At 45.0% G+C, this 24,183-nt stretch overlaps 1 protein-coding gene across 1 annotated transcript in view; it reads left to right on the top strand.

The window, feature by feature from the left end:
• The window catches only part of PKP3 (plakophilin 3), a 40,359-nt gene extending 21,246 nt beyond the window's left edge, over nt 1-19,113 (top strand). Inside the window, exons 2-13 of the mRNA XM_066638029.1 lie at nt 2,624-2,712; nt 3,229-3,956; nt 5,300-5,423; nt 5,671-5,875; nt 10,320-10,494; nt 11,599-11,716; nt 13,423-13,590; nt 14,598-14,783; nt 15,832-15,985; nt 16,185-16,377; nt 18,061-18,148; nt 19,078-19,113. Coding sequence (XP_066494126.1) covers nt 2,624-2,712; nt 3,229-3,956; nt 5,300-5,423; nt 5,671-5,875; nt 10,320-10,494; nt 11,599-11,716; nt 13,423-13,590; nt 14,598-14,783; nt 15,832-15,985; nt 16,185-16,377; nt 18,061-18,148; nt 19,078-19,113 — 2,264 coding nt within the window. The remainder of the gene's footprint in view (nt 1-2,623; nt 2,713-3,228; nt 3,957-5,299; nt 5,424-5,670; nt 5,876-10,319; nt 10,495-11,598; nt 11,717-13,422; nt 13,591-14,597; nt 14,784-15,831; nt 15,986-16,184; nt 16,378-18,060; nt 18,149-19,077) is intronic.
• The last annotated feature ends 5,070 nt before the right edge of the window (nt 19,114-24,183 follow it).

Genomic DNA, 24,183 nt, shown 5'->3' with positions numbered 1-24,183 from the left:
TGAGTCAACTTATTATGGAAAGCGATTACTCTTTGTACAAGATGAGATCTTTAGAAGATGTACAAGATGTACATCTTTTGTACAAGATGGATCTTTAGAAGAACCAGCAGCTTCAAAGATGTTAAAGCAGGAGTGCCAGGCTAAGGTCCGTGGGCCAGATACAGCCCATGGAAGCTCTAACCTGCCCATGTGATAATAGGGCTTTCCTAGCACTACCCTTTCAGCAGTGCTGCTTCTGCTGAGGCACTGGGAGAAGAGATGGAAGGAAGCCTCATAAGGCCAAGGAATGCTAAGGGGGAAGGGGCAGACCAAGAGAGGTGAGAGAGGGAGGTGCCGCCAAGGTGCTAGGAGAGCACAATTATCATATGGGCTTCCCTTTGAGCAGCGACACTTCTGCTGAGGCATCACTTTGCAGAGTACCTGAGTTGAAAAGTGATGCCTCAGCAGAAGCTGTGTGGCTAAAGGGCAGCTGCGTGATAATTGGGCTGTTCTATATCTTGAAAATACAATCAAGGTTTGCATATTTTCTGTCATTTGCAACTAATGAATTCCTACGAGAGAACAAAGTGCTTTTTCTGGCCATCATCTGCTTAATGATGTCATTTCCTGCTTAATGATGTCACTTCCAGCTCTCAGCAGGCTCCATTAATACTATTTGGCCTGTTGTATGAAATGAGTTTGACACCCCTGTGTTAAAGAGTACTTATTCTATGAAGCTTTAGGAAGCCTGGTGGAAGCCACAAGAGTGTTCTGAAATAAGGTACATTCCCCAGCACACTCCTCAGAAAGACCAGGACACTTTGAATGTTAGCAAGCTTTTCCTTATGGTGCTAGTAGATGCCTCAATGGCCAGGACAATCATAAGTCATGGTTATTGGTATCCATGGGATCTGGTCTCAGACTCCCCCCATGGATGTTGAATTTTGCAGATAAACAAATCCACAATAGGCCCCTTTAAGCCCTGCAGAAGTGACCTTGGAACTCATGTAGAGCCATGGATGCAGAATCCACAGATATGAAGGCCCCACATGTAGTTAGTAAAATGAGGTATAGCTTTAAAAATTAGGTTCAGGTTAGGGATCCTTGACAGATATTGGATATTTGTCTAGGCAGCAACAATGCCAATATGCATTTAAAGACTTTATTGGATAACAAAGACAGTCATCGCTGCCATGCAGTGAGGAAGAAAGAAGGCCCATGTAATTTTAGACTGAATTTACAGGAAGATTCATATCCAAGAACCCAAGAAACAATAAATAATAACATTTGTAAGCTCTCAGCTGGAGAAGTTGCTTGGTCTTAATTTAGCCCTCTCAGTCTTACCCTGAAACAAGGGAAATAAGCATAGGTGAAAATGCCTCTGAGCAAGGGCAGATTGCACCCCCCTATAACTAAGTACCACTAAGAGTTCCCACTCATTGTGAGGAAGTTCAGACTAAAGTCCATTTGTGGTAGATGCTTTAAGGGGCAGCAAGACTAGTGATCAGGTAAAAAGAGAACTCTGTCCAAAAGGCAGGATCAGAGAACAAATGGGTGTGTATAATATCTGCTGGCAAAAGTCTAGGTAGGCAAGAAGAAAGGTAAAGCAATCCAGACACATAAACAGCCCCATTTCAGCCTGAATGTCTAGGACTGAAGGAGGAAGAGGTGATGTAACTTAGGGAGTTATTTCAGAGCTCTTTGGAAACTAGAGCGCAGATAGATAAAACACCGTGAGTCAGTGTCTAGATGGTGCGTATTCACTGGGTGAAATATTCTGTTGCTGTCACTTGCCTAAATTCCTTGGGCACCCTTAAGGTATATGCCTGCAGACTCATGTTCTGCTTTCACAGATGGCTCATGTGGCCTTTCACCACACAAGCTGTGAGGAACTATTTGGCTTGGCCCAAAATACAGCTTGCAGATGGCCAAAATAGCTGAATGGAGCCTCCATGTAGAAAGGCAGTATAGGATCCCAGGTTCTGACAACATGGCTTTTATTTTGTGCCTGGCTCATCTGGCAGGCCACTGCTAGAACCAGAATGCTGGGCAGGTGGATCTTTGGTGTATTCAAGGAAGGCAACTCTTTTTGCAGACTCACCTGGAATGCGTCCTTTATGCGAAGGAGCCATAACTCAATGGTAGAGGACACCAGGTACATGTCTGCTGTTGTAGGCTCAGGCCCAGCTTCTATGCTTACAGGATCTAGAAAGCAGGGCTGGGAGAGAAATTGATTCAGAATAGGAAGCACTGAACTAGGTGGTCCAAGAGTGTGACTTGTATGTGCTGGTTGTCATTTGCCAAGGCCTTTGCCAAGGCCTCCCTGCAGCATGGAGGAAATCAAAGTCAAGATTTTATTAAGGTAGAAACCAAAACCAGTCACAGTCCTAGAATCCCCATCACTTTTCCAGAAGTTTGAAGGGTTGATGTCTGATATCCTCAGCCAAAATGAATTTTAGACTTAATTTACAGGAAGATTCATATCCAAGAACCCATGAAGGGTGGCTGATATCCTCAGCCACCTTCCAGATTTCTTCACTTTTAGCCAGGTACTCTTCCTGCTGCCTCTGCTGCTGATCGGTTTGCCAAGTATTGTACCATATTCCTAAGTATGCACCATACATTGTATCTCCATGTTCTGCAGGTGGAAACACGTCCAATGGCCAGTTCAGCACTCTCCAGTCGCAGTTCAGCTCCAGATCCCAAACAAATGGGAACGACCACAACGGTTCTGTAAGTACATGGCCATGCTAGGCAAACCTTGTTAGCTCTGGCACCGATTCAGTTACAGCATTGGCAGCACTATTTATTGATGGAATACCAACGCCAAAGGAATCTGCTCAACAGTGGTGACTCCTTTCATAGGGGACTACAGCCTTGCTGGGATGATGCCCATAAACTATATCACACTGCTTTGTCCCGGCAGGACAAATGATGATGATGTCAGGACAAATGATGTCAGGGCAACTGTGCTGATTCTTAAGGCACTTTGCAGAGCAACATAGACATTACTGAGAACAGTGTCTGACCTGCAAATTCCATGTGGATGGGGTTGGGGCATATCAATGACTCACAAATGGATCGTGTAAAAACTCCCCAGCTGAACTTATAACTGTGGGTTGGGGTGGAGGGTACAGCATGTAACAGAGGAAACCACATATAATATGTCTTATGTAAGCAGAACGAATTTACTCTTGCATGAGACTGCACTCATTTGTTTCTACTCTCTCTTTTGTCTGCCACCTGCAGCTATACCAACCAGCTGGAAAGAAAGGTTACAGCACTATGAAGACTACTAGCTGGTCTTCCCGCTCAGCAGTGGACCTCAGACCCAACAGGAGGGTGGCCACCATTGGCAATGGTGTTGGGCCAAAGGGTCCAGTTTATGGCATGAATTATGCTATGTCATCATCTGCCAACTCAACCGCTCGTCCCAGGTCTTTCCATGAACGAAACTACCGGGGCCGCCCAAACTATGACACCATGTCTCTGCACTCCCTACGTCTGGCAGATGTACCTGTCAGCCCTGGCGGTGCAGATGACCACTACAGTCTGGTGTCAGAACAGCTGGACCCACTGGCCCAAGCAACTCTCTACAAAAATAGAGGAAGTGGCGGCGTTCACAGATCATACACCTTTGAAAGGCAGATGAGTGCTGGCTCGAATGTTGGCATGAAGGGGCCCATTGATTGGATGGATGGGGTGGAGGCACCCCAGAACAGGACCGTCATCCGTGCACCAGCCATGCGCACTTTGCAGCGCTTCCAGAGCAACAACCGCTCTCGCCTTAGCAATGGCTCCTTCACTGGCATGTCAGCACAAGGAGTTGGGAACTCCTATGCAGCTGTGATGGAACGCAGTTCCCGTGCCCCTTCTGTGCGGAGCTTGACTGAATCCAATCACCACTTGCAAGATCTGCGTGCCATTGACATGTATGATGGTCACAACACACTGACTCGGCAATCCTTCTCCGGCGGGTGAGTGGGCTGTGATGAATTTACTGGATGGCCAAGGGATGGGGGTGCTCTGTTGCCAGCCAGCAGACCTGATCTCACAGAAGAGAAGAAGTTGGCATTTTCCCCCAGGGATACTGAGTCTCTAGTTTCCAGGATGGCCTTCCTCCTCCATTTGTACCATCTATGCTCTTAATTAGCCTTGTCTTTGAGGTGAGATCCTGATTCCCACTTGTTGTGTCCAGTGTAGTAGGGAAATACTGTCACTCTCTGGATTAGGCCTTTGCTACAGTGACAAACCAGGGAGAGGGCAACCCATCACAACGGATAGTGCTGCAAGGGAAATGATCAGGTTTATACTCTGAATGCCCTGTGATTTCTGAAGCTTCATGTTTGGATGCTGTGAATACCAAAGTGAGAACGAAGACAATGTGGCAACCCCTCTCAGCAGGTTATTACTAGCTATGTGACTGGAGAAATATAATATTTGCATAATAGATCTTCACTTTTTAATTTCTGTGTTTCCCTTTTTGGGAAATATATCCTCAGTGGTGTAGTTAGAAGGGGTGCAAAGCACTAAGTTTTGCAGGGAGCCTCTCTGTGGTGTGCAAGAGGCCTGTCCCCTCCCCTTTGGAGCCATTCTGGGTGGGGGGCACTCGTCTCCGTTTTACTCCCCCCCCCCCAGAATGGCTCCAAGGGGGAGGGGCTGCTTACACGCTGTGGTGAGGCTCCCTACACAACTTAGTGCTTTGCAACCCCTCTAGTTTCACCACTGTCTGTCTGCCTTGTTTTTCTTCCTGAAGTGACTGAACCTGCAGGATTGCTCTATAGACTGAGTGCTGGGCTCTCTCTGTTATCTGCATCCACTGTGAAAGCACAGAATTTGGGGGTCCATTCTGGAGCTTTGCTGTCTGAGAACTTCCAGTCTCATTACTCTGAAAAACCCTCATAGCTTCAGAGGGAAACTTGGCAATGGTAGCATTATGTTGCAGAGGTTCAGAAAGGAGATTACAGCTGAGCAACATCTGTAGTTGTGAAGGAGAATTTAGCGCTGTGCAGGACTTCTTACATTTCTTGCATGTCTATTGTTTTCTGCCCTTGGTCAACCAATTCTATTTTTCAAGCCTGTCTTTTTTTTCTGCCCTCCTTTTTCTTTTGTGGCAAACACTTTCTGACTTGCCAAAATATTACGTTCTTTGTATAATACCTCAAACATGCACACAGAATAAATTACACAAAACAATTTACTTAATCAGTGTTTCCATTTTTGTTCTTCAAGTACTGTATAGATTTGCAGAATCTTAGCAAAGCTCTATGTAGGTGAGGGAGTTTCCTGACATTCTCACAAACTTGGTCCTGGTTTTCAGGTTTGATGACATTGACCTTCCCTCTGCGGTGAAATACCTGATGGCCAATGACCCCAACCTACAGGTTCTTGGCGCTGCCTACATCCAGCACAGGTGCTATAGTGACAATGATGCCAAGAAACAGGTGAGGCAGCAGAAGGAGGAGCAGATTGCCAGGGGAAGCTGGGAACTTCCTGTCATGCCCAGTATCTGAGCCTGTTTCCTGATGGACCAGCAATGCTTATCTCTTTCCACATTGCTGTGTGGTTCCTCTGTGTGGATGGAGGTTATCTGGGCTGAGAAAGGGCAGGTTGCCTTAGTTGGGGTGACAAACTGAACATTAGGGAGGAGCAGGTGGAAATATGCTTTGAAAAATTTATGTCTTGCCATAGGCTCGAAGCCTCCAAGCTGTGTCCAAGCTGGTCAAACTCTTCAACAACTCCAACCAAGAGGTGCAGCGCCACGCCACTGGTGCCATGCGCAACCTCATCTATGATAATGTTGAGAACAAGTTGGCATTGGTTGAGGAGAATGGCATCTACGAACTGATGCACACTTTACGTGAGCAAGATGATGAGTTGCGCAAGAACGTCACAGGTAAGATAATTTTTCATAAGGTGAGTTGTGGGGTAGAGTTTTGGGGGCAATACTGCCTGGGAACTATGGTATTGGCAACCTTCAGTCTCGAAAGACTATGGTATCGCGCTCTGAAAGGTGGTTCTGGCACAGTGTCTAGTGTGGCTGAAAAGGCCAATCCGGGAGTGACAATCCCTTCCACACCGGGAGCAAGTGCAGTCTGTCCCTGGTCTGTCTCCCTGGCTATGGGCCTTCTGTTTTCTGTTGCATGGTGCAGAGTTGTCGATCCGCTTGTCGGTTTTCACCCTAAACCCCACGCACCCCATGAGGTTAACGGACCGTGGCGAGGCAACACCTTACTGGCTGGGGACTGCCCAGCTTAAGGCGGGCGGTAGCTGCCCAATGAGATGCAATGATCTCTCCCACCGTCAGAAGCAGCCCCTGGCGTCATGCTCTACGCCAATCGAGCAAAGACTTATAACCGGTAAACTGCTGCTTCCCGTGTTGTGCCGACGCCGTATGGCGAAGTTGGAGTGTCCTCTCCAGTGCGCGAAGCCTGGGTAAAGAAGGTATGGAGGATAGGCTGTTACCCATGTAGCAAATCCCCCCTCTCCACGTCGCTGGAATGGTCCAATGGAAAGGCAGAAGCCAATACGGTTGGTTCCAGCGGCGTCGCAGGAGTTGCCAGAACGTGACTGTGTTCAGCCATGAACTGCCTAAGGGACTCCGGCTTCTGATTTTGCCTCGAGGTTGACTCCTCGAGAGCCTGGGAACTAGGGACTGTTAAAGGAAGCTATAGTATAATAGTGAAACAAAGAAATCCATACTGTTTTAGCCAGTGTGAAAACACACAGTTTTATAGACCGTCTCCTTAAAGCCTGGTGTTCAGAAGCTACTCAGTGTTTCAGTTTAGTTTAGGCTTTTGTCAGCAAAGTAGAGTCAAGCTACACATTCTATCTGCTGCAGTGATGCTGCCTGGAATGACCTCCCCATGGAAAGGCATCCCCTGCCCCACCACTGTATCTAGGTGAGCTCACTTGACTCAACTGCAGGGACCAGAGCCATCACATCGGGAGCTTTCTACCTCCGCTCAGTAGCATTGGCTGCCGCTGGCAATGGAAGAAAGATTCACAATATGATAACCCTAGTTCATGTGGGGAGTGGGCAGATATTGCAATGTGCCAGGGTGAAACTATTTTTGGTGGCCTCTCCATGGCAAACATACTGTGTGGTCCACACATTATCTTACTCCTATATTTCTTACTCTCGTGTTGGGAAAACTCAGAGTTATTTATGCATGCAACTGCCTTTAATTGGCATCTTCAGAAGATTTGGAATGTATGCTTCATTACAGCAGGACTTTTTCAGATATCAGAACCATCTGTAAGAGTGCTATCCTGTGTATAATGACATGTGGCAGGAAAGCCTTAGGAAGAGGGTTGGGAATTGCATACAAAGAGAAATGAAGGTACTTGTCAGAAATCGCCTAGCAGGTTAGTGGCAGAGCTGAGACTAGTGACTCTCACCTTTCAGAATAGTAGCAACTCCTAAACACCCCAGCTTTCTCCAGCACTCTTCAAGACTGGAATGCTGCTCTATTCGTAAAGATAACTTGGAATAGCCCCAGCAAATCTTAGTGAAAAGCAATGCTATAGAAAGCAGGTTGTGGCTGGGGTGGCTGGGGAAGGGGATGTAGGAATCTCATAGGCAAAGCGTTTACTCTTTATATTATGGTGCACAGTGAAAGGAGATAAATACATTCTGGCGAGGGACCTGGGGTGGAAACATGGCACAAGGCCAGTGTGCAGAGCGAGAGCTTGGGCACTGAACAGTGCTATCCAGCAAACAGGAGAGATTACATTTGCTTCTATTACAAAAGGCCCGTTCTAATCCTGCCCAACAGGCTCTGATTGTCTAATCTAATACCAGGGCTAATGGGAAAGTTAGGCCCAGGAGCTATGATGCAATGAGCTTTAACGCTTATTACAAGCGTGATGGAGTCTGTGAAAGTGGCTTTAGCTGAATACAATCAGAGGATGGAGAGAGTAATCCCCAGATAGCACAGCCCAGGGCACACCACATTCTGAGTCTTATGTTACTGGCACATGAGGAGCCAAAGAAGGAGAGTGTGGCAGGCTAGCTTTCTTTCTCTCCTCCAGAGTGTGGCATTGAGATTGAGCTCCCACCTTTTGCCATCCACATGGCAAATACATATGTTTTAAGGGCATGTCTCCTAATCTCTCCTGTGTACAAGATGTCCTACTGAGGCACTGCATATACTATAGATCAATGTTTCTCAAACTGTGGGTCAGGACCCATTAGGTGGGTAGCAAGCCAATTTCAAGTGGGTCCCCATTCATTTCAATATTTTATTTTAATCTTTTAGACTTGATGCTACCATAGTATGTGACTGCATTTGGGGAAATGTTATAAATCTGTCCTTTTAATGGGCTAATGTGTATATGCTTTTAACAATTATAGTAACTTCCTCCTGGGTAAGTGTGGGTAGGATTGCAGCCTAGGATTGTTAAAAATTTCCTGCTTGATGATGTCACTTCCAGTCATGACATCACTTCCGGTGGGTCCTGACAGATTCTCATTCTAAAAAGTGGGTCCCAGTGCTAAAAGTTGGAGAACCACTGCTGTAGATATTTGTAAGCTTCCAAACGCAATCAAATATTGAGTTAATGTATTTATTGATTTATTTTTCCACTTATCCCAATGATATAGGATGAATTGCAAAATGGTGCAAGGATTACTTTCTAAATGAAAGAAAACTTTCCACACCATTGCCTTCAATAGTTCTCTTCAAGTCACTTGTAAAAACCAAAGTATTTTTCTCCACTAATATATAATTTTAAAATGGATAACACTCCAGCCACACACACGCCCACAGACACCCCTTTTATCCCCTATATCACCTTGTTGTTTATTCAGTCTCCTTCTCACCCTCCCCCAGAACAATAATGCCCTTTTCCTATTTATGACTTAGTGCTCCCAAACTACCTCTAACTTATACAGTGTGCACAGATATTTTTGTTCCATCAGCAAATGAATATTGGCTACTGGAAGTTCAGTCTGAACTCTTGTTAACTTAACCTTTAAAACTCCTCATCTGGAACAAGTGGGCGACCCTGTAACTCAAATTCTGATGGTACTGTCATTTATCATGATTTTCTACAGTCCTGAGCAGAACTTCCCCACTTCCTGTAGTTGTTTCCTTACGTTGCTGATTCTGTAGCTTTATCTCTCTAGGTGACCTTCATACCTTGCCTTTGGGGGCCTTCATGGCAAATGTGGAATTTGCAATTTACTGCTCCTTTGGAACTACATCCCAAATGTCTTTTGATGCTATCTGGGCACACATGAGGCGGGGGACATGATTTAGGCCTCTTAGCACAAACATCTACAGCCTCATTGACAAAAGCTGGGGAACTGGCCCTTTTTATCAATCAGATGAGAGTGTCCCTTTTAAGGAAAAGAGAAAAGAGCAAGTTGGTCTGGTCATAGCTAATCAAGCTCAGAGTCCATGTGAAAGACATGATTCTGTCAGCGTGACAGTGGAAGAACCCCAACCTGAGGAGCTACACAGGGAAGACGGGAGGGTGACACATGGCTGAGCCTGGGGCTGTCTCACTCCAACAAGTACATGTGATTCAACCACAGGTTCTTCTCTGTAAAATATCTCAGCAATGCTTAGAGTTTTACAGGGCTCGGATTTATACAAGTTCTTACATGGCCTTGACAAAGCTGTTGTCAATCTGCTTCTTTCTCCTGCTCTTGGAAATAGATACCATATTTGTCAGAATGCTGCTAGGGCTGCTGCATGATCTCATCTTGTTGCGATCCTTTTTTACCTAAAGCTGTTAAAGTATAGAAGTCTAAAATATGGAATACTTTGTTTCATGGCCCAACCCAGCCATAGGCTCCCAAGGTGGCCCTGGGCAAGTTACCCTATGTTGGGCTCAGCCACAGGGACTTTTTTGATATGGGGGAAGCCACTTTGACAATTTGCCATTATTCAGCATAAGAATAGTAGTTCGTGTGATTGCTCCAAAGCATCTCCTAACAGTGGGTTGGTTGTGGCACATCCCAGCCTCAAGGCATGTTAAGGAGAATTTATAGAACTGTGCCAACAAACTAGCATTGACTTCACTGTAGTGACTTCACATCATGTCAAAATGTCATGTCTTGTGAACTGGGCCTCACTTGCTAGTCTGTAAAGCTGAGATATTAATATCATCAAGTCATTGTGAAAACAGTCAAGATAGAGATAGTGAAGCACTTTGTGCAATTCAACCCTGTAATGAATATTTGTAAGAAATGGGGGCCACCTAGACACACTCCTATCATGAAAGTTTCTCATGGTGCTGTGAATTCCAGCATGGAGGAGCAATCCCTCTCTTACTGAGTAGCACATTCTTTAGCAACACTCTCTGATTCCCCCTATCCCATTGCTCTGCAGGCATCCTCTGGAACCTGTCCTCCAGTGACAACCTCAAGGACCGTCTGGCACGTGATTCTCTGGAGCAACTCACAGACCTGATCTTGGTCCCTCTGTCTGGTTCAGGCAGTGCTGCTCTTATCCAGCAAAATGCTTCAGAGGCAGAAATCTTCTACAATGCTACTGGCTTCCTCAGGTAATAATAATATAATAATACAGGTATTTCTATACCGCCTTTCTTGGTCCTCAGATTTCTCCTTAGACTTTATTCAAGGTGGTTTACGTAGGCAGGCAATTTAAATCCCCGTAGGGATTTTTACAATTTGAAAGAAGGTTTCTATCATTCAAGAAACCACAACATTCAGATGTTTCTTTCTTGATCTGGTCGCACATTCTGGCCTCCATCCTCCCACGCTTGTCAGCTGCTTCAAGGTCGCTCGATGCCGGTGGCCTCGAACTGGCGACCTTCGGATGTTATCTTCAGGCAAATGGAGGCTCAACCTCTAGACCAGACCTCCTGCCCTAGGTACCTAGGACTAACTAAGAAAAATGCCTGCTCTTTCCTGATGAGACCTGTTCCAGAAAGTTATTCATGGTGGAGAATCTTGGGTGCCACCTTACTGAGCAGCTCTGGGCACCATTGCTTTCCCACTTGCAAAGCTTCCCTGCCTGTGGAAAAGTAGCCCATGTTGTAAGATGGCACAAAACTCCATGGAGTTTCTTATACGTAGAGTATTCACAGACAGCCTTTGTCTTAGAGAATTGCTCATTCTGTCTCAGTCGACTGCAGAATCGACTGAGTCGACTGCAGTTCTGCAGACTGCAGAACTGAGAATCAGGTCAGAATCAGAGATGGGAGGAGCCTATTAATCAGCACATTGCACTTCTCTCTGACCAAAGTCCACACTGAATCAGCATTTTTGATTGAAGTAGACACTTATTAGTGGTGTATGTAAGTGGTTGCTAGGTCTGAAAGTCAGTCTGCTTGGCTGACAATGCAGCTTCGTGGGTGAAGATATCCTTTTGCTCCTTGCACGGATCTAATCTATCACTGTGTCCAAGAGATACCGGTCAATTTCATATTCTCTGATCCACCCCCCACTTCCACATCAGGGAGAAACATTTTCCTGATATAGGATGTCTCCCTCTGAGATACCTGATAATGCCTCCTGTCTTCCTTTTTGGGAATGGAGGGGGGTACACATTCGTTTGGCCTTGGCTTTTAGGTGTGTGTTGACAGAGATGGAAGGTGCCAGACTGAGAGAAGATGGTTCTTCATGCCTTTGTGTTTCCCCTGTAGGAATCTCAGTTCTGCCAGCCAGCAAACCCGGCAGAAGATGCGCGAATGTCATGGGCTGGTGGACTCCATGGTTAATTACATTAACAGCTCTCTGGAAGTGGGGAAATCTGAGGATAAGGTGAAGCTTCTCCTTCATATTGACTAATGTAACATTCCATGCCATTGGGGGGGGGGCATTGCTATCTTCCAAGACCAAGTTCTCTGACTACTTTCTGTGATTATTCTTCTCTTGAAAACAATAATGATATGGAATGATTCCTCCATAAATATCATGTTTTCATTGTAGTGCACTCATCATTTCTTCTTCTTAGGCTGAGGTTGTGTTTTGGTTCTTTAGGGTAGGATTTTGGGCCTGAGCAAGTTGCTGAATTGGACTTGTATTTCTTGCAACCTGCCCAGGCCTTATGATAGTAGAGATGCACCTGCAATTTAGACCCTTGCCCATGTTCGAATCTAAGTTACTCTGTTGACATGAAGTTCCTGAAGCCATATTTTTCAGGGTGAAAATGCCTAAGATGCTTGTTTCTTAAGACATGTTAAGCGTAACATAGGAAAGACAAAAAAAGTATCTGTTGCTGATGAAGAAGATTCTCTGGCTTAGCTGTGGGAGGTGTGGCACATTATTTATCTGAGAAAACTAATAGTAGGTTGATGGTATGCCTCAGGTTGGATACATCTGTGTTACTCAAAGCACAGAGGGCCACTGTCCATGTTATTTGTCCTCTTCTTAAGAAAAGTATTGGGAAGCAGTCCAAAAGACACAGACAAGTCCTTTCAGATGTGATTCAGAAGCTAACCAAGGTCTTTCACCAAGCACATACTAAACCAATCACAGCCACCTGATAAGTGCATCAGTTTGGTGCACCCATTTGTTGCATTTATACCTGACATTTTTGGGTGTGCACTTAAAACATCCTCGGTGCACAACTGAAAACGTAACATGCTGGGGTCCTTATTCGCCTGTGAATATGTATCTTTTAAACTCTCCAGATCAAAGTTCAAATATCTTCAAGAATAGAGCAGTGATATGTGTGCCAGAGTGTTAATCCATTTCTACCCAGCCCACAGGTGTACATGTTTGATCCCTGTTGTGTATATGCAATGTTGGGCAGAAATGACTTAACCTGACTACTCACAAGCTAGTAAGACGTGCACCATGTCTTTTACCTCGGGTCTTTTACCTACATCCTAAGAATATAGGAGAGGCAGCCCGGAGAGACAGCAGCAAATTGGTTTCCAAACAGCAAATGACAGGCACATTCTTCTATGCCTGGACTCTGCCAGCTCTACACAGACTCTGAGATGCTGGGTTGAGGGTGCTGCTTATGACAGAGGTGCCAGAGAGGTGCATCTTCCTAGTGCCTGGCAGGAACTAAGCTCCTGCTATTAACTAGTTCCTGGCAGGAACTAAAGTCTCCAGCCATTGAAGCAGCCTTGATCCTCCAGCCCGTGAAGACAGCTAGTGAAGATGCTTGCTGTAGGCTGCCTCAGGCACCTTTTTTGAAATGGCAAAACAGAAAGCATGACTTAAATAAATATGTTTGTAAGAGTATTTTAACTACTTTATACTGGGAGCTTTTCCAAATTTTTGCCCGAGGCAGTCTACAGCAAGAAATCAAATACAGTACAAATCAAAATACATAAAATGCTGCTGTTACAGACTACAAAGTATATTGTCTTATAATACAACTCAGGTCAGTCACTAAAAATTACCACCAGAGTCTTTTAAGAGAGAAAAAAGAGATGCTTTGCAGTGAAAAATATGCTGTCAGTTGATGCTTTCTTCTGGAAAAAAAACAAAACCCACTGTTGTGGTCCCCACAGAGTGTAGAGAATGCTGTCTGCGTACTGCGCAACCTCTCATACCGGCTCTATGATGAGATGCCACCTTCCTCACTCCAGCGCCTGGAAGGCCAAAGGAGGAACGATGGGGGAACCATGACAAGTGAGCTGGTCGGTTGCTTCAGCCCACAGAGCAAGAAGGTTCGAGAGGTGAGAGCCGGGAGAATGGCATTATGGGAGGGGCATGGATGGCAGGCAATGGCTCTCATCCTGGAGAATGGGAAATTATAGAGTGGAGATAGCTCAAGTGAGCTCATGGATGGAGTGGGGTATTTAGTTTGACTTAGAAAATTGCAGAGTTTCACCAGCATCTTATGTCAGTGCCAAGACTCAGCCCTGCAAAATATTAGGTAAGAGTAAACCATAGTGCCCCTGAGCCTATAGATTTTCCTTAGTACATAGTAATTATAGTGAGTCACACATCAGAGAGTAGAGGGAAGGATTTCCAGATCAGTTGGAATGAGTTGTGGACCTACCAGTAGCTCTGATGGGGCAAATGCCCCAGATGCGAACCTCTAAGACCCCACGGAAGCCTCTCTGAGGCTCCCAATGGGTTGGAAACCATGCTTCCAGTTTTCCGAAAGCACGGTTTATAGCATCAGGGAACTTCAGAGATGCTTTCCTGGGTCGTGGGAGGCTCCATGAGCCTCAGGTGAGTGGAGGGTGGATTTTCATGTGCAGGGTCAGCAACAGCCTATGGGGGGGCGCCATCATGGGCCTTTGCCTCAGACGCAGGTCTGGGGAGGTCCGCCACTGGTGGGGATTATTTCCAGACAGACTTGAGTCCAAGTACCTCTTTTCTAGAATTTAAATATGAGAGCTGTAAATTGTTTTTCAAAAGGATGAGGTTGATCTCAAGGAGACCCATAGATTTACCAGGAGAGGTGGTGGCTCCTTCCATGCCAACTCTTGATTGGCAAGAGTTAGTGATAGGATAGAGGAAACACATGAGATCCTGAGAATAAGATCCTGAAAGGGAAATGCGGAGCGTTCACTGGGTCAGAATGAAATAGACGTAAAATAAGGGGGTCTATGGGATTGTAGCTGTGATGTAGGATTAAGCTGAGGTATCAAGGAGATGATGTGGTTAAGGTAGAACAAGGTTCCCTGGAGCTTCATAGAACATTCATTGATTAGTCTCTCTTTTTGTCCGCCAGCTCTACTTGAACTCAGATATTGTAACCTTCACAGAAGTCTCCAAGGATCCCAAGGGAATGGAGTGGCTCTGGAACCCCCAGATTATAGGAGTCTACAACAGACTGCTACAGAGATGTGAACTAAACAAGCACACCACTGAAGCAGCCTCTGGAGCTCTTCAGAATATCACAGCAGGAGACCGGAGGGTAAAGCCAAGTGCATGAAATGTCCCACTTAAAGGAGTCTGATACGCCCCACTTAGGCTCCTGTTTGTCCTAGGGTGCCTGGTGCATGCGGTGAGAGGGAGGCTCAAGATGGGCATCTTCAGTCCACAGTTTAGTTCTTAGGTTGCAGACTCTGAAGGTTTGCTGGGAACTAAATTAGGCATGTCAGATGAACCGGCCCCTCAGCACTGGTGATCTTTTCTGTCTATTGGTGGAGTGCTGCCAAGGATTGTTGTGAATCTGGTCAAAGGATGAAGGACGTGAGTCTCCAAGACGATCTCCTGCCTTGTCTTATGAGGCTGTGATCATCTGGGATTGCCCCATCTGAGCTTGTGCTCTGTTAGCTAAGATAAAAGCTTCTTTAAAAAGTCATTCTTGGGTGGAGGATGATCTCTAAAGAAACATTTCTTCCTCAGCTCTACCTGCCTTATCTTGCATGGACATGAACAGTGGCTGCTGTGAAAGCAGGCACCTCCCTGCTGCAGAGGATGTGAAGAGGGGGAATAGAAAAGGGGAAACAAATAAAATCTACCACAGGGTTAGAAAGAGATGTCTGCTGGTGCTCTGTCGTCTGCTTGAAGCCAGACTTACAGTAACAGAAAAGATTAATAACAGGTAGTCCAGAAGTTAAGTGGGCTGACGGATCAGTTGTGGTCCATACGTATCTGCTGTGGGCATATATATCTACTTGGATGTTTTGAAATGGTTCAGAGAGAGGAAGGTCACCAGATAGCAGCCGCAGTTCTGTGCTCTGCTTTGTTGAGCCTTTAAGTTCAACGTGAGAAGGAAAAGTCTCTCTTTTTCAGTGGAAAAACTAACATGCTTCTGTTCTGCACAGAAAGCAGTGTGGAAAGCATTCCTAGAGAGGCATCTTGAAAGCAAGACTTTGTGCAATGCAAGCTTATGAGCTGGATTTAGCAGTGGCCTGAGGAAGTGAGGGAATCCCCTCCCTTGGACCCCAATACTTCATTGACTTGACTGACAAGTCGTCATGATGCTGACTTGTATTCTGCTTCTTTGCTCATTGCAGTGGGCTGGAGTCCTCAGCAGAGTGGCTTTGGAGCAAGAGAGGATCTTGAACCCTGTGCTGGACAGAGTCCGCACAGCTGACCACCACCAACTTCGTTCATTGACCGGACTAATCCGCAACCTGTCCCGGAATGCCCGCAACAAGGACGAGATGTGTGAGTACCGCTACAGTGGGAAAATGTGGCAGAGGACACCCCAGCAGGCTCTGACAGAAAGCCAGAAGGCGGTGGCTTCCAGGCCAGACAAATATTTGAATTGCTTAATTCACACTGAGGCTCTGGATGAGATTCCTTGTACTTGTAGTCCTGTCCTTGGTGCCCTGCATCACTGACCAGTTTTGTTTTTGATTGGCAGCAACAAAGGTGGTCAGTCACTTGATTGAGAAGCTCCCTGGGAGTGCTGGTGACAAGTGGCCCCCGACTGATGTGGTGGTCAACATTATCGCAGTGCTGAACAACTTGGTTGTGGAAAGCCCCATTGCTGCCCGAGACATCGTCTACTTTGATGGCTTGCGCAAGCTGTTCTACATCAAGAAGAAAAGAGACAGGTTTGAAATGCCTGGAGCTCCTTTCCCACCCCCACCCACTGAATCCACTAGTGGAACTCCAACATTCAGATGCGTTTACGTGGAAACTCATTTTCAGGTCCCATAGGGTCTCTGTGTCTTGCTGCATCATTGCTAACAGGTGGAAGAAATTCTGTCATCCCTCTTCCCCCCCCACCAGTGGCATCACTAGGGGAGTGCAGGGGGTGCAACCCACACAGGATGATGCACACGGGGCGGGGGGTGACCAAAATAACTAAAGTTGTGGTTTGCAGGAATAATACCTTCATGTTATATACTGTTGAATGTGGAATTACAGCAGAATGCAATGAAAAGAACTGGAATGAAATGTCTCCTTTCTAACAAACATTATGGCCAAAAAACCAGAAAACAAAAATGTAATTATCTTATGTAACTAAAAAGTATATTTCCTTAATTCAAAATGGACCGATGAGACTGATTGTTCGAAGAGCCAATGAGATGTTGTTATGACACAGCATGGAACCAATAAGGTGTTAGTAAGGTGACATCCGGGGGAGGATACCAATAGTGACCAAAATCACAAAAATTATAGGCATAATACTATCATATATACCATTTAATGCATAATTTACAGCAGAATGGAAAAACCCATGTTGAAATATCTGTGCTCTATCAAAAGTTATAGCAAAAAAAGCCAGTGGAGTGGGGCGATGGTACATCACCATCCCCACCACCCTGGTCATTGCCCCGCCCACTGCATGGGAAGAGGTCCATCATGAGGGGGATGCACTGGCCTTCTGCACTGGGTGACACAAACCCCAGTGATGCTACTGCCCCCCATCCTGCATCATCATTCATAGTTGAGCCTGAAGTTTGTTAGAACCTCCAAATTGTTAGAATCCTTTGTGGGGCAAAGAGGAAGGCTGGAAAGCAGGAGTAGATTCTCCTTGATGCACAATCCAGAGAGCAAGTCTGACCTGGAAGCTTTCATATGACTCCAACCTGATCACATGACTCATATATAAAGGTTCTTTCAAGTAATCAAGAGGTTTTTGTTGCTGATCTGACTTGCTAGCTCTTCTATAGCTAGAGCTGGGTGGTAGTACAAAGGCTGAATCCCAGCCTGCTATCCCTCAGCCTTTAGTTTCAGGACCTGATGTGTGCTGACGTCCTAATACTGATGCCCATTTTAAAAATGATTTTGGAGGGTTCAGAGAGCACACCATCACTCTGGAAAAGTCTGCTGTGCATAAGAGCAGTATGCAGTATGTATCGGAGTCCTTGCTGTCCTGGGAAAGCAGTTGGTAGCGTTTCTGTTTCTTCACATCTGGAGAGCCAACTCTGCTAGTGCAAGAGCATGCATAGTCCCATATCGCACACCTGTCTGGCCCAAGTCCCCTTAATGGTGCCAGTGGGTCTTTGGCTTTGCAAAAGTGTCACAAGTCTGTTTGGATAATACATGCCCTTTTGTAAGGAGAGAACCTGTTTAATCCAGAGGTGCAGTCTGATCTTGGGCATGTTTACTCAGAGATATCTGCTTGAATGCAGTAGGGCTTAAGTAAGTATGCCTAGGATTGCAGCCTTTGCCTCAATGAGTTCAAGAAGCCACCTGTTATAAAATCATCTAGCCGTTTATTAAGGATGAGCATACCTGTGTTTCAGTGCACCTTGTAATGTGTTCTCTTGTCCGGCCTTCCCTTCTAGTGCAGACAGTGAGAAGTCCTCCAGAGCTGCTTCCAGCCTCCTGACTAATATGTGGCAGTACACTAAACTTCACCGGGATTATAAGGCGGTATGTTTCTTCCTCCTGCTCTTCACTGAGGGGAATCAATTGAGAACTCACATTGTTCAGTGCAGAGGGGAGGCATTGTTGCCCTTCAAATTCCTATATATACAAGAGTATGATGCTAGAGTTCTTCTGCTCCTGAGGCCTACACCTCAGAAGGGGATCAGTTTACCGGGGGGGGGGGCAGTGAGTGGATTCCTGATTCTACCATTTGGAGGAGATGTACTTCTAGTTGCCTAATTGCAAAGGAGAAAAGGGTTGCTACACAGCTTGCCATTATGTGAAAGAGCAGCTTTAAGCGGGTGCATGACACCTGCAGGACATGTTGCACCAGCAGAAATCCCCTTTCATTGTTTACAGTGCAGAAGCCCTACACTCCTGCAGCTGGACAACCTAGTACTCCCTGGGCATGTGCTGTGCTTCTGGTTTAGCACTTCAGTATTAAATGGAAAACTGACACATGGATGTGCCTCTGCTAGTTTACAAATCACAGTATTTGCCATTTCGGCTGTATTCAGGGAGGGATAGTAGATCCACCTGAACCAAGCAGATGCCTCATCCACAGCTTCACAAGCCACAGATTGTATGCAGAATGCATCTTCTCGTTCGGCTAGATAACTACTGTTTATTTTAGGACTTCCCCTTACTTTAAATGCTTAGACTTTATTTAAGAACTTTCCCATCTACTAGAACTGTAATGGGTGATCCTTCTATCAGAACCCAGAAATTGAGGTGCTTCAGCTTTGCCTGCCAGAGGCATTAGAGAAGATCTCATTAATGGGAAAACCAAAAGGGCACCTCCAGTTGCATCCTGCTTCTCTGAGGAATCAAAGTGTTGGCATCTGCATGGGCAGGGGCCTTAATGCTGTGGGCATTGGGTGGGCCACCCAATGACATGTCCCTGTAAAAAGTTCAGTTTTTTTCTGTTTTTACAGAAGGGCTACCGAAAAGAGGATTTTGTTGGTCTGTAAAGAAAAGGGTTTCTGAGGCTTGCAGAAAAGACTGTTTGGCCCTAACCTCCAGTCCATGAAAAATGTTCCTGAAGCATCATTACGAGCTGTGGCTTTGCTCCATGCAACTTCCTGCAACTTTTCATCAGCCTCAGGCCAGTCGGGCTGAAGTGCCTTATTTTTTTCATTCATTATTGTTTCTTCTTCAAGACTGTTGGAAGCACCTCTTCCTTTGCCAGCCATCAGACCTCATACTAATGTTTCTAACTGAAAACCCATGCATTCACATCAGGGCAGGTTCCCAGGACTTCTCCAGTCAGCAGAGAACTCTCCTCCTCATCACATCGCCTACAGGAGATGGCTATGGGTCCATGGCAGTCCTTGGAATTCATGGATACTGACGTTACAGCAGGACTTTCAGCCTTGTGCCATTCATGCATTCCTTTCAGGAACCCTTCTAACACTCTTGCTATCTGTTGCTCAATGCTTGTCCACACTGTGTTTTGGCTCCCAGAAATGATCTGCTTGCTTTCCATTAGATCATCTTATTTTGGGGTGTAAATAGTTGTTAATGTTCAATAAGCCTATACAATAGGATGGTAGGGAAAGACATTTTGTTCCTGAGGTATTGGATCCGTGTTCATGAACTTTTGAGAGATAAATAGTTTTTAAAGTTGCACTGACACAAAACGTAAGGTTAAGTGCCATGGAATCTGGTGGTGGATTTTTCACTTTATTTTCTGTGAATTCATAGTCAGAAATGCTGGGGATCCTAAAAGACACAGCCAGAACTTCCTGCTGCTACACAATTATTTAGCTCCATTTTTTTCCTGGCTGTTAGCTCTATAACATGGGGGGGGGGGTGGAATTATAGAAAAACTCTGCTCTTTGATCAACTTTGCTGTGATTGGTGCAGATTTGTACTTTGGGTCTTGGTGGGAGGATTATCTTGGTGGTGTAAAGTGCCTGGGAGTCAACACTGATCTGCATTTGACAACAGAATTAAGTCATAGAACACAGTCCAAAGTACTTGGCACATAGCAACACCCTGTGCACCTGCTGCTGTGTTCAAGAAACCATCCCTGGAAGCAATTTGTGTATAGAAACATCTGTAGCTTAGATGAAATAAATACCACCAAAGATGGTCCACATCAAAAGTATGATAGCACTGATTGCCTATTGAGTGAGGGGATGACGACTCATGGCTTCGTCCCTGATTACTCTTGTTGCTTCTTCTAGCAGTAGCCAACAGGTGGGGGGGGAGTATACATATGTGAAACAGGAGCACCACTTGCATGTTCTGGTAGTGGTGCAGTGGGGTGTCCACTGCAGCCTGTTGGGTGGAATTTCCCACATATAGTGGAAGTGATAATGCGGATTACCCTGTTCCTCATTTGGATTGCTCTTCATTGGAGTAAAAACCATGCCATCTAACTACACGGGCAAAATGGTTGCTGTGACATCCAAGTTTAGTGCACAACAGTGTCTGTATTGAAGATTTGTTTCCAAGACAAAGAGAAAGAAGCCAGCTATTTGCACGGAATGCAAAATGAGGGAGACAGCAGGGCTGGCTGCACTGGACAGAGCTTAAGATGTTTATTTGGACAGGTATATAGGTATACACATTCATAGTTTAAAGTGGAAAGGACCTGAAGCCTGCCAAGATGGTTTGTCTGCATTAAAGCAAGATTCTCCTTCGCCAGCCCTATCAAGTTATGACATGTTAAGCAGTGAGAATAGTAACAAGCAAGATGTTGGGATAAATGTTTAGCAAAATAGAATTACCTTGAGTATGGAAGTTGTGTTTTGTTTTTTTAATGAAAACTAACTATATTTTAATCATAGTACAGTAAGGCCAGAGTATGAAATACACCTTTACTGTGTTCTAGCAGCAGAGCTACATCACATCTGTATGTCAGCTCACGGAAAAATGGCTTATTTTCTCCGGTTTAGCCCTGAAATAGCTAGGAGTCCTGTTGCTGTAACAAAGGGACTGTGCTGACAGCCATACGGTATGGCAGCCTAAAGTTCCCCTATCTATGCTGATAGGACAGGCCAAAGGTGTTGGATCTGGTGCTAGTCCCACCATAAGCATTGATAGAAAGTTAATGTGCCTTAAGCTGATGGAGCTATTTTTTTTCTGCCAAACTTAAAGAGCCCATGATGAGCACTCTGTGACTGAAAATAGTTGAACACCTATGTTGCTTTTCTCATGAACTGGTGGCAACTCCTAGTATCCACCCAGATCACAGGCAAACATGCAAACAATTTGTCTTATTATAGTCCTGTTGTATTGGCCTTCGATTCTAGTGGGATTGCTTTTTCTCTTTCGACACAGTTCAGCATAGATAGGAGTGTTTGTTCAGCAACATGGGCTTAAGGGAGAGCAGCTAAAAGGTGAGTAGACTCTCATGTATATTTTGTATATAGAAAGTTTTTTGTTCTGTATAGAAGATACATTTTTTAAAGGGCTACTTCTTACAGCACCTTCAGTGATCCTGATGGCTCAGCTACCTCTGTGTTGGATTAGGAATCACAATTTAGCAACTAAGGGCACAATCCTAACCAACTTTCCAGCATTAGCATGTACCAGTGGGGCACATGCTGCATCCTGCAGTTGGGGGGGGGGGGAAGCACAGAGGCCTCCTCAAGTTATGGCAATGTTTATTCCCTTGAAGTTGCACTACCCTTATGTTGGTGCTGGAAGTGGGTTAGGACTGCACCCTAAAAAGCAGAACTCATCTTAAAGGACGATGTGATCTTGCTTTTGTAAAAGAGGCACTACCTTTAACTTAATGAGAAGCGGATGCAGTCTCTGGCCTCTATGGGTTCCCCAGCACCTGACCATCTCATTTTCACAGCTGATCATCTGTATATAAAACTGTATAAGGGAAGGCATTTCCCTTAATTTCTACATTGGAAAAGTTGCACCTACTTTCTAGGTCTCCATTTCTAAGCATTAAAGGAAGAAAGAAGCAACAAATCCACTTTAGTGTTTAGTTAGCACACCATTTTGCAAGATAAGCAGGCAGGTAAAACTGCTGTTCATTTGCAGCTTTTACTGATCTTCCAGTCTCTGAGATCCAGCTCTGCTCACCTTATACATCCCTCTTCACCATGTTATTACACTGGATATTGAACTTAATCCACCATTTAGGTGAAGTTACTTTCACAGAATGCACTTTTTTTTCTTTACAAACAATTGATGCCTTTTCCTCTTTCGCCTAGAGCAGGGGTGGGCAAACTTTCAACTTAAGGGATCCTGGACCTTTAACAATTGTATAGAAGAGGGAATTTCAGCAGGTGCAGCTTGTCATCTCTCAGATGACAAGCTGCACCTGCTGAAATTCTCTCCTACATAATTGGGCCAAGGAGAAAAAGGCATCAATGGTTTGTAAAAAAAAAAAAAAAATGGGGGTGGGGGAATGCTGTGAAGATAACTTCTCCCGAACAGTGGATTTGCCTATGCATTTAGTTAAAACACTGTAATCAGGGCAGTGAATAGTTCTATATTTAGGCAGAGACAGATCTTTTTGAAACTATTTGAGTATCCTAAAAAATCTTCACCTTGCCTGGTTGAAGATCCTGGAAGATCCACGGCTGTTTGCTTGCTTTCTGAGAGGAGAGATGCATTAGTTTAAGTGTTCTGTAAAAAATCATGAGAGTTATACAATTCTGTTAGAGCAGCCACTTTCAACCACTGTGCTGTGGCACACTGCTGTGCCTTTAATGCTCTGCTGGTGTCCTGTGGGAATTTGGGGTACAGTCATTTATTAGTAGGGCCATTGGCCTACCCCACCAACAGCATAGTGTGCCTTGTCAATTGTCAAAAAAACTGATGGCGTGCCTTGCCTTGACAATTTTAGTACCTTGTCAGTGTGCCATGAGATGAAAAAGGTTGAAACTCACTGTGTTAGAGGAACACACTGCAACCAATTTAAACTTGTGGATTTGCACACAACCCTCAGAGTGACCAACTGCAGAAGACCAAAGGGTCTCTATAGCCTTAACAGATGTATTGAAGGAATGCCAACCAGTTCAGCTTTTTTTCATACCTGCCTCTGGGCCCAATCCTATCCAATTTTCCAGTGGTGCTGCAGCTGTGCCAGTGGGGCAGGCACTGTATCCTGTGGTGGGCAGGCTGTCAGAGAGCCCTCCTCAAGATATGGGAACATTTGTTCCCTTACCTCAGGGGTGCACTGCAGTTGCACTGGTGCTGAAAAATTTATGGTCTTTTATACCAGCCATTCTCAACAGCAGCAATATGGTCACCAGGGGGGCCCCTGGCATATATGAAGGGGGCCACAAACTGAAAACCAAAAAAATAATAATAAATAGTCTTATGTTTAACTGCTTGTGCTGTATCCTTGTTTGAAAGCGGGGTCGTGGAATGTGAGAAGAACCCTAAGGGGAGCAAAAAAAAAAAAAAAGATTGAGAATGGCTGTCAAAACAATGAAAAGCATTGGGTACTTGTCCTCTGTTGTATCTAGTTACTTAGAGTTCTGAGGACCTAGACCCTGTTCTCATTGGCACACACCCTGAGCAAAAATATCAAGATCATTAGTAAAGCAAAGCATCTTCCATAATGCTCAATTTTGTACTGACCTCAATGCACACTCTTTAAACCTGAGCAGATTCATTTGTGTGACTATATAAATAAAGGCTTTGACCACTGACTTGACTAACTTGTTGCTGATGGCATATCTTCACAATATATTTGCAGAAGTGTATAAGTTGAGGGAGAGAATTCAAGGAACTGTAGTTCTGTGAACTGGATAATGACTTTCTCTTAACAAAATTTGCAGTACCTTCATCCAATAGTGAAGGGCAGAATTGTGTGGAAGAGAATTGTGCAGAATTGTGTAAAAGTTCATAACTTTTAAAATGGCAATTATTTGCATTCTATTTTTTAAAGCTCAGGATCAGCAGATCTAATTGCTAAGGCAGCAAATGATAGTTAAGCACTACTGGCCAGTAGAAATGTCATCATTACAATTACCCAAGAGAGGTTTTCAGGTGGCATAGTTAAAGAATCTTGCCTGAAGACAGTAAACTGCCAAGGATACTGGATATCTGGCCAACCTCTTCTA

This window comes from Tiliqua scincoides, chromosome 1 (genome assembly GCF_035046505.1).
Source record: "Tiliqua scincoides isolate rTilSci1 chromosome 1, rTilSci1.hap2, whole genome shotgun sequence".
Lineage (NCBI taxonomy): Eukaryota > Metazoa > Chordata > Lepidosauria > Squamata > Scincidae > Tiliqua > Tiliqua scincoides.
This window is presented reverse-complemented; position numbering and strand designations above follow the sequence as displayed.